This window comes from Musa acuminata, chromosome BXJ2-5 (genome assembly GCF_036884655.1).
Source record: "Musa acuminata AAA Group cultivar baxijiao chromosome BXJ2-5, Cavendish_Baxijiao_AAA, whole genome shotgun sequence".
In the NCBI taxonomy this organism is placed as follows: Eukaryota; Viridiplantae; Streptophyta; class Magnoliopsida; order Zingiberales; family Musaceae; genus Musa; species Musa acuminata.
This window is the reverse complement of record NC_088342.1, coordinates 14,235,926-14,250,829: the sequence shown is the minus strand read 5'-3', so window position 1 is coordinate 14,250,829 and position 14,904 is coordinate 14,235,926. Positions and strand designations below refer to the sequence as shown.

Genomic DNA, 14,904 nt, shown 5'->3' with positions numbered 1-14,904 from the left:
CACATCTTCATAGACATGTCTATTTCACTAAGCCTCTCCTTGAGATAGATCAAGATCAGTGTCCGAGGAGGCTTGGTTAGGGGAGAGGGGCTGTTGGGGAGGCTTGACAAGCAACGACAGTGAAGGAGGGGGAGGAGAAAGAGGGAGAGCAACAATGGGTGGGAAGGAGAGATAGAGTTATCACAAGAAGAAGACGCTGTCGAAGGTCGTCGTGTGAGAGGAGACCACTTGTTGGTCACTCAACGACCACCTTTGCTTGTGTCACGGGAGGAAGACACCACTAATTCATTGCTAGGTTTTCTAGAGGAGAGAAGGATAAGTCTCGTTTGAGGGGAAGTGGGTGCCTCCTATCTAGTTCGATCGAATTATAATCAATGCGAGTGGCTCAAGCTGGTTCAGGCATACGTCTGGGCCATGTGCTGTTGCAAGCATTCATCTGAATCCAAATTGAGGCACTTAAGCCTTTCCCAAGCGCTTAGGCAAGCATAATTGTTCTTGGTGACCTCACTTGTTAGCATCTAAGAGTAAGAGGGTATTTTGCAACTGACTTCCTTGTTTCTTTTTGAAATTATTCATTAATTTTTTTCACATGCGAGGATTTAGTGAGCAATAAATTACTGGATGCAGATATATACTTGTTCATTAAAGGTGGTAGTTGCAGCCAAAATCAGTTTTTCTAACCAAACATGTAAATATGTTTGAAGGTGATGCATTATACTTTATTCTAAAGTCAATATGCCCAGCTCAAAAACCTGGGTGGAAAATTCTTGTTTAAAATTAAAATAAATGATACTTCTTATTGGTCAAATTTTATGTTGAGCACATTTTGGATTATGTAATGATGTCTTAGATGATCTAATATCTAACTAAAGTTCAAGGATCCTTTCAGATAAAAGAGAACAATGTAAATACCATTTCTGACTGAACACAACTTCAAGAGATTTGGGTTTGTACTTGTGCATTCATCCAAGTTTCAGGACTGATAATTATTCCTTTGCCTTTCACCTTTTCAGGCATTTTTCCAAAGATGGTGGATAGAGCAAAATGATAGGACTCAAGAACTGATGAGAAAGCTTGTAGATTCTGGGCAGTTAGAGTTCATGTACGCACTAATTACTTAAGTGTTGCTTCTGATTATCCTAGTTACAACTTTCATGTTCTAAGACTCTATTGATTCAGAAATGGTGGCTGGTGTATGCATGATGAAGCCACAGTTCATTACATTGATATGATTGATCAAACAACTCTTGGTCATTGGATGATTAAGAAGCAGTTTAACAAGGTTCCTCGAGCTGGATGGCAGATTGATCCTTTTGGGCATTCTGCTGTACAAGCTTACTTGCTTGGGGCAGAGGTGATGCAAAACCCTACCTCTTTGCTCTCTGTCTATCTATCCCTCTCAATTTAGTTAAAGTTTAATAAATGTTGGTTGTTGCACCTTCTAAGATGTTAAAGTTATCAAGTATTGGTTACTCCAATGATATTTCTTTAGGTGCTTGCTGTGGAAAATGACTATATTTTCTAGAGCTTGAGATCATCACTTACTAAAATCTGTTGATAGTATAACCTAATAAAGAATTGATCCTGTAATTTGTCATAGACAAAGATCAGTAATTCATTTTGTTATTGTTATGAACTTTAGAAATTGCTACTTGAAGTTGTAGTTTCTTTACTATTAGTGACATAAAACTATGTACTGTCATCATCACACTTTATTTATTATGCTTATGCAAAATTTGCAGCTTGGTTTTGATTCTATGCATTTTGCAAGAATTGATTACCAAGACAGACAAAAACGCAAGTTGGACAAATCTCTTGAAGTTATATGGCAAGGGTCAAGAACTTTTGGTCCTTCCTTGCAGGTTGTCAACTTCCTTTTTCTTGCCCCTTTTTCTTTTTTGAAAGTTCTCATTTCTTGACATAAATATTGGTCCAGATTTTTGCAAATGCCTTTCCGGTTCATTATAGTCCTCCAACTGGATTTGGCTTTGATATTACTGATCAAAATACCTTGCCAGTACAGGTAAGAAATTTCAGGTCCAAGAACTTCATAGTGAAGTTTATAGTTAAATAGTAATTTCTAATTATTTGGTGGAAATGTTGCAGGATGATCATCTTCTTTATGATTACAATGTACAAGAACGTGTAAACGACTTCATTGATGCTGCTATGACTCAAGTAACCTAGGATACTTCATTTTTCCCATTATAAAATCTTCATTTTAGATTTTCTATTTTCTAAAAGAAAAGTTAGGTTCCCTATTTTCTTACAGTTCTAGTTTCTAATTAAGTATGCATCTTCTATTATTTTTCTCATCTGCTTAATTTCTAATTATCCTGATCTCAAGATTCATGTATTAGGCTAATGTGACAAGGACAAATCATATAATGTGGACAATGGGTGATGATTTTCAGTACCAGTATGCAGAATCTTGGTTCAAGCAAATGGACAAGCTGATCCATTATGTCAACAAGGTACAATTACAATATAAGCACTTTTTCAGGATATCAACAATAAACAAACTTGCATTAATTAGTAAAAAATGCTGTGATTTCTTTATTCAAGACAGTGAGAAATAAGCATGCATATTTTGTAATACTGAGAATTCAGATTTGCTCTAATTTTATATTATTTATTAATTAATTGTTTTGAGAATACATTTCTAGTTGATACTTGATTCATTAATTTTCTTATATTAGCATTCCAGTGTTTCATCTGAAAATTGTATAACTATTAGAGGTTTTGAGCTACCTCCACTTAACTGTTCAGCTTATGCAAGTGCTGTGATACTGGAGACAATTAAGCAAACAACACAAATTTTACAGCTAAACCATATTGGCATTTCACTACATTGTTTCAAGATGGCACCTTGTTTAACTGCTTTGTCAAGGAGAAACTATTGCAAAATTGACATGATAATAATTGATTTGTGTTTTTCTTCTTTCTGTTTGTTGCTGTTGTTAAACTGTTAATCCTGGTTGCTTTGCAGGTTCAATAATTTAGTACACATTTCAGTGTGCACAATTGGCACAATTTGTACAGAAAAGATAATAATTGAAATATGGGTGTTGAGAATTACATTGTAATGATTACTAGTAAAAGTTACTTAATTTGGGTTGGTATGATATAAAGAAGCTTGGTATTTAATGTTTTACTTCTATAAGTATATCAAACAATGAATAATAGTTCTAACAATAAAATGTAACAAAATATTTACTACAATGAAATTGGAGTCCCCCAAAATCTCTTAACCTATGCATTTGTACTATGTCAAAATTTTGGCATGTGTACTTTGTGAACCATGCTGCAGCATTCCTAAAGGTATCATGTATCCTATTTGTGTAACTGTGTTGCAATACAAATATTTTGTATTATTAAAATTTTAAAACAATTAAAAAATATATGCTGTTCCCACAAACTTAAACAACCATGCTATTCCTAACAATTTTAAAATGGTAAAAGTAATCCTTGTGTGATTCATGTCATTAACTATGTATATATTGATGTTCAAGGATTGTTGTTTACATGATCTACTTTTTGGCAAAATCCTAGTACTTTGATGGTTAATTTATGGCTCAGCTATGTGGGATCATAGGGATGACATATGTTATAAGGTGTTGAAACCTTGACTTTAGTGATTAATCAAGTGTCTGGAACATTCCTAGCTGGCCTATATTGTATGGTTTATCTTTCTTTTAAATCTATCTAATTTCTCATTTGTTTATATAGGTCCAACTGTCAGAATTAGATTTCTGACAATTTGGTTTAATGAAACTATGAGTTATATTGATATTACAGGATGGTCGTGTCCATGCACTATATTCTACTCCGTCCATTTATACTGATGCAAAAAATGCTGAAAATGAGACTTGGCCACTAAAAACTGATGACTACTTCCCGTATGCAATCCTCACTTCATTACTTTGATAAAATAAAATTAACATTCTTATAAGTTATTAATAGCTTGCTCGACTGCTTGCAGATATTCAGATTCAGAAAATGCTTATTGGACTGGTTACTTCACGAGCCGACCAACATTCAAGCGTTATGTCCGCACACTGAGTGGATATTATCAGGTAGGCTGGTTACTTGGGTTACACTGCTTATAATATTTGATAACTGGTCTTGTTCCTTATTTGCTAAAATGCAATATATTTGTTGATAGGTAGCACGTCAAATTGAGTTCTTGGGAGGGAGGACACTATCTGGTTCATCTACCTTCAGCTTGGGAGATGCTTTGGGCATTGCTCAGCATCATGATGCTGTTTCTGGCACAGCAAAACAGCACACCACAAATGATTATGCTAAACGTCTTGCTTATGGAGCTTCTGAGGTTTACAGCTTTTCGAAAATCCATCTTTTTGTTCCCATTTTCAATGTTAGTTTTTTATTATAATTCTTCTTACTTTTATATGTTGGCTTGTCTTTTATAGGCTGAAGCAGTTGTCAATTTAGCTCTTTCATGCTTAACCAGTTCAAGCAAATCCTGTGAACCTACAGCGACAAAATTCAGCCAGGTTTTATCTCGTTATATTGTTGCCTCTATCTATTTCTACTAGCCATCATGGGCATTTCCATGGAAATCTTTATTGATTTGGTCTATGGACATGTACTCTTGCTTAACAGTGCAAACTAAATGATGTATAAATATATGTAGATGTCCTTAATAGAAAAGACACTGGTAAGGTTGCCTTCTTGTTAATGTGGGTAACTTAAAGGGCCTTAATATGTGTTATAAACAAAACTTTGGTATCTAATTTGGGCAGAACCTAGACATGATCTGATAGATGACAATATCAAGTTATCAACAAGATAAAAACACAATGAAAAGTTAACTAGAGTGTTCAATGATTGGTCGGGAAACAAAACTTTAGTTTGAGATCACTCTATGTGTGCATTTAACACAATGAGTAATAGATTCATATCATAGCTATTGAAAGTTAACAGAATTGACTTGAGAACTACAAAAGAAAAACAAGGTAAAAATTTAACATTCCATATCTTGAGATAAAGACGCAAGTCTCACAACAACTACTATTAGTCAGTTGCTTAGGCCAATCATGCAGATGCAGTTGATCTCAAAGACTGCCATTTCATGAACTAGCATATATTAATTGGTGTAAATCACAGGCCTTTTTCCACAAAGATTGCCATTTTGTGAACCAGTACATGTAAGTTGGTGGTAGGTCACATGCATCATTTCAATAAGTTCGATATTATCAAATTGTCAATGGTTTGTTTGTAGGCACAACCTTGATATGATATGACATCCAATTTGATAACCAGGTGGACTGGTATGGTGCTCAATGTGTCTTCATAATTTAACATGATTAGTTGGTCGTACATGATTAATTTCATATAATGAATAATGAAGGATGGACCTTTCAATAATTTAACATGCAGCACCATAGAGGAACAACTATTTAGTAAATAGCATTAGAATAAGTGCAACTATGAAGGATACTTGTACAGTCATTTAGGTGTAGTTTATACTTGGGTCTAAGTGCTAAAAGTTGTTATTGGCAAGGAATAAATGTTGAGCAAAAACTTGTTAATAGCAAGGAATAAAAACTGTCAACCTTCAAGTTAGGTGGCTTTCCAGGGGTTTGAGTACGAAAATCTCATGCACTCATCCTTGCTACTAATAAATTTATCACTTTATATTGCACATTCATATATAAACTTTCTTTCTATAAGTGGCTGATGTTCATGGTATTGGAGTCACTCCAATGGAGTGGTAACAACAATTATAGGGTGAAGTACCTTCACAAGTTTGGGATTTGATCAATTATTTGATAGCTGAAGTTGTAACTCTAGAAATTTGGATCTTGTAGCAACAAGAATGATTCCTTCTGCACCTCTTTCAAGAGGACAGCATCTACTGAAGGCTGGAGAATATTGGCACTATCTTAATATGTTCCTGTTAGAATGGTCTTTGATGCTCCCTTTGCCGTCATCTTTGGAGGATCCTTACACCAAATGAGATCCTTGTTATCATGTGGTTGGTCCTTCACATATGATTCATATTGGAAGATCTCCACACTATCAAGTGTCAACCATTGGCTGTCAGTATGATCAACATTGTTATATCCGCCTCATTTCCTAATAGAATGTCAATCGAAAGCGGAAGTGATGCGAATCTACTTGGAAGTGACAACTAAATGAAAAAAGAGTCGATGAGCAAATTTTGTGGAGGAAGGACCAAAAACTTTGAAAGTTTACGAGGCGATGCTCTTTAAAGCTCCAACAAGCATCCACCCAGTTCAAGCAGCATAAGGCATTTGAGAGACTGGCGTATAGTAAGGATGGTCTTTTCCTTCACCTGGAGGATCCGTAGGAATTAACAAGGATCAACACAACTCAGCCAATCCCACACCAGAGTCAGAGTCATTGGTGAGTTGAAGCAACATGGCGGATCAAAGGTTCGATGGTGTTCAATGGAAATAAATTGAAAGAATGGTGTTCGATGGAAATAAATTTAACTAATTCTTCATTTATTTTTTCAATAGAGAAATAGAAAGAACGATTAGTAGGGTACCCAAAAATTTGAGTCTGGCTTTTGTCTAGATTGGCTTGTGTGGGATGTTTCACCTCAACATGCTTTCTAAACATTCCATACTCACATCCTTTAAATTTGTAAATTTGAGAGCACTAGTTGTAAATCACCTGAAACGAGTCATCAGAATTTTGGATCTTTTTGTAATGAAGCTTAAGAATATCTGACTTTATTGCTTTGGTTGTTGTATCGGTTTCCTCCAGCTCCATTGTGAAGTGTTGGCTTTCTTGAGTAGGACAATCGGGCTTTCGAAGTTATCCTCGGCCATGAATGTCGAGGTTGGGTGCATTGAGCTTCCACTTACTGTTGAAATTAGAAAGAAAGCTTAGGAGAGGGGGAGAATGCTATTGCAAAGAATATTGCAATTATAGAGCTTATGAGAGTATTATGATTGCTTGGTGAATTGGTCTGAGGAGGAATGAGAAGTTTAGGGTTATTTATAGATATTTTGAGGTTTTTTCTTCCCAAAATGCCATCTGACTAGCTATTATTTAGCTATGAAAAGGCAATATTTGTCTTTTTCTCATTTTTTTGTATTTTTTTGAATTATAAAATGACTAAAATACCAGTGAAATAGCCATTAATTGCATTATGATTGGGTAAATTCATCATTTGCCACCCCTTGGTCCAGTGCTGGGGCTACTGGGCCAACTGGTTGATGGCGTTGGGCCCAAAGGATAAGTTAACTGTCAATTTTGACCGTTGGCTATTTTCTTTTTATAATATGGCTAGTTTGAACCAGAATTGGAACCGAACTGGAACTACCAGTATTGGTTCTACTTTTATCCAGTTGGAACCAGAACTGAACCTCCTAGGCCTGGTTCCAGTTCTGTTCCAAATCGTCAAACTGCCAGGCTGGTTTGGTTCTGATTCCGACTCAATTTGGCTCTGGTTCTAATCAAACTGTGGTCAAGCCCATCTCTAGCCTTCCTCTCTCATCAAATCCATTTTCATTTTCCTTTACAGTTTTACCACCTTGCTGAAATTTTTTTAGTTCTATTAGTGAAATAAAGATTTGAGGCTATCCATTTCAAGGATTTAAATCTCAGTCCAATACCAGTAATGGTAACCTATTGGACTGATATGGTACCTGTATACCGTATGATACTGACCTGTATACCGTATGATACTGACCTGTACCATCTGGTCTCACTGAGAAAAATAAATGCCAACTGATACCAACCCATATGGTCCATAAATGGTCCTAGGTTTGATAAATAAATATAGGCCTGTTCTGACAGGGACAATCAAAATTTGATTCTTGGTCCAGACTCCAGTCTGCTCAATATATATACACTGTACATGAGATTTCTAAGGGATTACATGATTGTCCTTTTGATCATTAAAATTAAACCTTTGGGGATTCAATGTGCCTATGCTGAAAGAAAAATTGTATATTCTATTATTTTCTCTGTTGTTCTGTGTACGAGATTTTTTCCTAAGATCCTGGATTCCCTTTATTAAGTTTGGTTGTTACTTCTGCAGTGCAATTTGTTGAATATAAGCTATTGCCCAGCAACTGAGGAAGATATATCAGCAGGGAAGAGCTTAGTAAGTCAATTTCTTCTCTTTTCTTTTTCCTTTATCATGATATCAGAGACAATTTTAGGTTTCTGAAGTCTTGTAAGTTATTCTTGCTGTTCTCTCCAGGTGGTAGTGGCATATAATCCTCTGGGATGGCACCATGATGACTTTATAAGAATACCAGTAAGTAAGATTGGTATTGATGATCGCCTAGGTTATTATGTAAGCATTTGTAGTAATATAGAGATTTACTAACTAAATAGCAGCAAGTTTATAAAATTAAGTTGAATCAGCCTTTTGTCTCATCAAGCTATCTTCATAATCAGTATTCTCATGATTTTGTTGCTCAAATATAACAGTATTCATGGACTTTGTTCAGTAATTTCTGACATGTTATTTTGTACTTGTTTTGATGCATCATTGATTGTGAAAAATATTCATTTTTTTTGCTAAAGAGAAACTTGTTAGATGTCATTACTATTCTTCATTATTATGTTGATGTAATTGGCCAAAACCATCATCATCCTGATTTTGTCTCCTTACAAGTATATCTGAAGAAAGCTGTATGTGGCTAATAGCCTAATTGAATTGCATGAAACACATAGAAACAGTATGTGCTATTATTTTATTTTTTATTTTTTTTCCACATTTCATTTGTTTGTTTTATTAGATGCAAATAATTTCATGGTCACATATGTATGCTTTATGTTTTGTTGTTGAGTTTCTCTTTTTTGTCAGGTCAATGATGACCAGCTTGTTGTGAGGGATTCTGCTGGAAAATATATTGCTACACAATTTGTAGAGGTGGACAATATTACAAGTAATTTGAGGAAATTGTATGTTGAGGCTTACCTTGGAGTGTCAACAAACAAAACTTTGAATTATTGGCTTGTATTCCAAGTATCTGTGCCTCCAATGGGTTGGAACTCTTACTTCATTTCAAAAGAATCTAGAAAAGGTGGATTTCTATCATTTGGGCTTTATATATTTTTTGCCTTTGCTTTACATTGTAAATATTTTCTCTTTATGCAGTAAGCTTTTTCCTAGGGCAGATCAGAAAAAAGATGAATTCCTAACTTATTATTGACCTTGATTCTTGTTTTTTTGATTCACAAGTGGTTAAACCTTTATCATAAATACACATATTTAACTCTGTTAGCATGAATGGTTAAGATAATTTCTGATTGTCCATTTTTCTTCTTGTGAACACAGTAACGACTCCGAATGCATACACTTCTACTCATGCTGTTTTGGAGAATGAGACAATTGAAGTAGGGCCAGGACCTTTTAAAATTCAGTTTTCATCGATTAATGGACAAATGGAAAGAGTGATTAACCACAGAACAGGAGTGAGTTTGCCTTTTCTACAATCCAACTGTTTTAGTTTTAGCATGAGTTGTTCACCTGTCAAGTTCTTCATTATGGTTAATGTTAAAATGTGTTTATTTGTTACATTTCTTAACCATGGTTTTCTTCCTCATTAATTTGTTTTCACTATCTACTTCCATCGATGTCACATAACTAGTGATGTTAGTAGGGCCCAAGAACCTAAAAAATCTAGAAGCAACTCAAAAAAATCTGACACCTTTCCTGAATCTGACTTGAAGTATGGATATCATGTGGATTTACAAGCTTATTGAATTAAAATACAGATCCTAGGTGGATTCGATACATAGCCAATCTCTTTGTAGAAACTGACTTGGTATCAGCGCCTATCTTTTTTTCCTCATCTTTTTTATTCTTCTAGCACATCTCTCTTTCCATGTCCTAACCATCATCTTAGTGGTGCCTAGTATATATATGAGAGTTTTAAGTTGCTACTTAGTTGATGTATGCTTCTGTAGCATGGACAAAGTGAGCATGTTTGAATACCATAAATAGTGTCAGAAATTTTAGAGCATGACCTCTATAGTTCAAAATATCAACTGGATCCATATGTGCTGGTCTGATCACACACCATGATGGAACCATGAGCTCCATGCCACATTGTCTATCATTTTTTTGGGTAATTTTCTAAGAAAAACATCAAGTTTTGGGTTTTTTCGGTATAGTGCACCTCACCAAAATGTCTAAAGCGAGCCCCTATTTTTAAAAATAATAAAAATATCCTTATTGACAGTTGATATTTAGTTTTTTGTTTCCTAACTAGTTAAATTGTTTCAATGTTAAACCAAATCAGTTACAGTATTTTTGAATAGGGGGTTAGTATTTTTGAAAGAGATTATAATGTTGTTTTTGGTTACTGGACTACCCTAATTGTAACTCTTAATTAATTAAAATGACCAGGTTTAGGATAAATTTTGGTTAAATTTGACATAAAAATAATGAGTGACAATGAATCAAAACATGTTAGGAATATGGATTACAAATTGTATATACAGAAAAAAGCCTAGAGGTACTTTAAAGTCTTGAACATGACATTTAACAAAAAATTAATGTTATATCCCAAAATGATAACCTTCATCCAGGAGAGATTGTTTGAAATCCTTGAGTTGATTGTGTTAGGATCAATACGGCACTAATTAGTGCAGTAATAAAAGTTTCGTTGATTCAGAAAATTTCTTTCGATACAATCGTTTCGCCAAAGCCCGTATCGGAAAGTAATGAAAATAATGATTTAAAGTAAATGCAAAGTGTAGAATGCAGCTAAGTAGTGAAAGAAAGCAGTAAGGAAAGAATACACCAGATTTATAGTGGTTCGGTCATTGTGACCTACATCTACTTCCGATTCCTTCTCCGTTGAGGTCACCGACGTCCACCAATGGTCTTCCTTCAATAAGCGAAGACCAACCACCTTCCTACAAAGTTTTCTCCTTTTTATGGGTTTAGGAGACAACCCTTACAACTCTCACACTTCTTCTCTAATGATTACAAAGCTGAAGAAATAGGAGGACTCTTAGCTCTTTTTACAACACTTTTACACCCCAGCACTTAAAGATTTTTTCACACTTTATTATAGCCTTTGTTACCCTTTCATGCAGAAAGGAGTGGGGTATTTATAGGCTCCAAATGTTTCAGAATTGAATCCAAAAAGTATCTCTTCCCGGTTTTTCGGGGTACTGGCGGTATCATCGCCATTATTGGGCGGTACCACCGCTTGACACTCTGACACTAGGCGGTACCACCGCCTGACAGAGCCTCGGAGATTGGGCTCTGGCGGTACCATCGCTTGATAGAACAATACCATCGCCTAATAGCCTTTATGGCTAGCGGTACCACCACCCAGTCTAGGTGGTACCATCGCTCAGTCCTCGTTGGAGGCTGAGCCTCAAGCGGTTCCACCACCCACCCTAACGGTGTCACCGCCTGGCATGGCTCCAAGTGGCTAAGTGGTCCTTCCATCCTGCCCAACTCAGCCCTGTCTTGGGCCCAATTGGCCTCTAACTGAGTTAGTGGGATTACCTCCTAATCCTAGCTCAATCTAAGTTCTAACTACGACAATTAAAGTATTAGCTAAGCAATCTTTGTTCGGTATGTCAATCGTTCTTTCGGCGAAGTCTCGATGAACTTCCGGTGAACTTTTCTGTATTCTTTTAGCAAACTCTCGACGAACTCTTAGCGAACTCCCGATGAACTCTCGGCGAGCTTTTGACGAACTCCTGACGAACTCTCGGTAAACTCTCGACAAACTCTCGGCGAGCTTCCGGCACATCGTTCGAATCTTCGCCATATCATTCGATCTTTGACTCCGGCCCAATATCTTCTTTGCCTTATCTATTATCGTAGTTAATCTTGCAACACTTATCTCAATACATGGATTAGATTATTAATTTATTAATTGATTTCATCATCAAAATCCGAGATTCAATAATCTCTCACTTTTTGATGATGATAACCAATTGATGATGGAGTTAACTTTAACTCCCCCTATCTATATGTCACATCGAGATAAAGTAAACTTAAATTTATAAGGAATAACAACCTTTGAATTCAAGTTAAACACTTTCGATCATAGTGATTCAATGCAATATATCATATCAAAATATCAATATGTTATGCATTATTAAAATATGCACAAATTCAAATCATTACATTTCATCCTCACTTCATGCATGATAACAAAAATAAATCAACATCACTTTGGGCATATCATACATGATACTAACACATTAAAAATTTAAGCATTTATCACTTTATACATTAAATCAATATTTTGAACATGATACCATTCATCATTTCATGATACCAAACATTCATTATTTTTCATACTTAAATCAACATTTTGATACCAATCATCATTTCTTCCCCTTTGCCATTAACAAAAAGGAGCCATTCAACAATACAAGTGTTTAAAAATATATTAAGTAAGTTTTATACCATTTTATCCATGCTAGCAAAAATGAGAAGTTAAATAAAAACTTTGCAAGAAAAATAAGAAGGTAGCATTTTTGCTTTAGATGTGCATGAGTTTTTTGGTTCTTCTTAAGATGTGCAAGTTTCTTTCTTCCTTTGTTATATAAAAAAAAAGAAGAACAGGAAAAAGAGTAAGGGAGGAATTCATTCTAAAAGCCTCTACTATCGCAAGGAGAAAGGATTCATTATAAAGGAACAAGATATGTTTTTTAAAATCAAATCCCTATTTTTGCAAATGATTATCACAAACTGAAAGTCCATGAATAAAAATTCTTCTTTCGTGAGTAAAGTAAGGAAGAATTCCTAGGAAAGGATCATCAAATGAAGAATCAAAAATCCATGAATAAAACTTCATAAATCAATTCTCTTTTCTTGTAAATAGAAGGAAAAAGGATTCATAGGAATTTATAAAAGATCAAGTTATTAATAAAAAATCCATGAATTAATGCTCTTCTTTTGTAAATAGAAAGACGATCTCGATTTTAAAAAAAAATTCAAGTTATGAAATGCTAAGAAATCCGAAAAAGGAATTCATGCATTTGGAAGATTTAGCATGCCTAATTCTCTTCTAATGAAATCAAACTGTTGTTCATTCAATGGTTTTGTAAAAATATCTGCTAATTGATGCTTTGTATCAATAAATTCTAAATATATATCATGATTATTAACATGATCTTTAATAAAATGATGCATAATATCAATATGTTTAGTTCTAGAGTGTTGAATGAGATTTTTTATTAAATATATTGCACTAGTGTTATCACATTTTATGGGTATGTTTTTCAAGTGAATTCCATAATCTTCTAAAGCGTTCTTCATCCAGATAACTTGTACATAACATGGACCTGTTGTTATATACTCAACTTCGGTTGTAGATAATACAGTCGAGTTTTATTTTTTGGAAGGCCAAGAAACAAGTGCATGATCTAAGAGTTGACATGTACCAAATGTAGATTTTCTATCTATTCTACATCCACCAAAGTCGGCATCGGCATAGGCCATTAATTTAAAATTTTTTGATTTTGGATACCATAATCCTAGATTATGAGTTCCTTTTAAATATCTTAAAATTCTCTTAACAGCTATTAGGTGAGATTGTTTGGGTTTAGATTGAAACCTAGCGCGTAGTCCAACACTAAACATAATATCGAGTCTAGTTGTTATGAGGTATAATAAACTACCTATCATCAACATAAATTTGAACAATAAGAAAATCATTTTCAAAATATTTTACAAACAATAAAGTATCGACCTTGCCTTTCATAAAATTATTCTTAATTAGAAAGAAACTAAATCTCTCGTACCAAGCCCTCGGAGCTTGTTTCAAACTATAGAGAGCCTTAGACAATTTAAAAACATGATTCGGAAAAGTGATATTTTCAAATCCAGGTGGTTGTTTAACATAAACTTCTTCGGAAATAAAACTATCAAGAAAAGCACTTTTAACATCCACTTGAAATAACTTCAAATTATTATAACTAGCATAGGCAAGGAGAATCCTTATAGCTTCAAGACTAGTCACAGGAATGAAGGTTTCTTCATCGATACCTTCTTCTTAGTTGAATCCTTTGGCCACTAATCTAGTCTTGTTTCTAACCACGATACCAAGTTTATCTTGCTTGTTTCTGAAGACTCATTTAGTACCAATTATCAAATGGTCACTAGGTTTAGAAACAAGCTTCTATACATCATTTCTCTCAAATTGATTTAATTCCTTATGTATTACAATAACCTATGAATTATCTTTCAGGGCCTCGTAAATACATTTAGGTTCAATCTGAGATAAAAAGGCTGCATTCGCATAAAAATTTTTAAGAGAAGAACGAGTTTGAACACCTTTTGAAGGGTCTTCAATGATTAGCTCCTTAGGATGAACACCTACATACTTTCAATCCTTAGGTAGGATTCTTTAGAAGAAGATGCATCCAATTTGCTAGTGAGAGGAGTGGATTCATTCAAATTTAAACCATCAAAATCAAAATCATCATCAAAATTATTTTTCTTAGATTCGAAAATCTTATTGAAAATAACATGAATAGATTATTCTATAACTAAGCTTCTTTTATTAAATATACGAAATGCTTTAGAAGTAGAAGAATAACAAAGAAAAATACCTTCATCGGATTTTGCATCAAATTTTCTTAAGGCATCTTTTTCGTTTAAAATAAAATATTTACAATCGAAAACTTTAAAATATAAAACATTGGGTTTTTTGTTATTCCACAACTCATAGGGAGTTTTAAAAAATAATGGTCTTATTAGAACCCTATTCATGACATAACATGCCGTGCTAATGGCTTTGGCCCAAAAATATTTGGGTAGGGTATATTTGTTTAACATGGTTCTTGTCATTTTTTGTAAGTTCCTATTTTTTCTTTCAACTACTCCATTTTGTTGTGGGTTTCTTAGAGTAGAAAAATTATGGTTGTACTCATTTGATTCACAAAAGTTTTGAAAATCATAGTTTTGAA

General features: G+C 34.3%; 1 protein-coding gene across 1 annotated transcript in view; it reads left to right on the top strand.

Moving 5' to 3' along the window:
• Positions 1–14,904, top strand: part of LOC135612541 (alpha-mannosidase-like) — a 45,950-nt gene that overhangs the window by 5,500 nt on the left and 25,546 nt on the right. The window contains exons 3-16 of the mRNA XM_065108948.1: positions 1,014–1,102; positions 1,180–1,354; positions 1,743–1,862; positions 1,937–2,023; positions 2,107–2,178; positions 2,361–2,474; positions 3,799–3,899; positions 3,983–4,076; positions 4,166–4,333; positions 4,434–4,517; positions 8,042–8,107; positions 8,207–8,263; positions 8,819–9,038; positions 9,293–9,429. Coding sequence (XP_064965020.1) covers positions 1,014–1,102; positions 1,180–1,354; positions 1,743–1,862; positions 1,937–2,023; positions 2,107–2,178; positions 2,361–2,474; positions 3,799–3,899; positions 3,983–4,076; positions 4,166–4,333; positions 4,434–4,517; positions 8,042–8,107; positions 8,207–8,263; positions 8,819–9,038; positions 9,293–9,429 — 1,584 coding nt within the window. The remainder of the gene's footprint in view (positions 1–1,013; positions 1,103–1,179; positions 1,355–1,742; positions 1,863–1,936; positions 2,024–2,106; positions 2,179–2,360; positions 2,475–3,798; positions 3,900–3,982; positions 4,077–4,165; positions 4,334–4,433; positions 4,518–8,041; positions 8,108–8,206; positions 8,264–8,818; positions 9,039–9,292; positions 9,430–14,904) is intronic.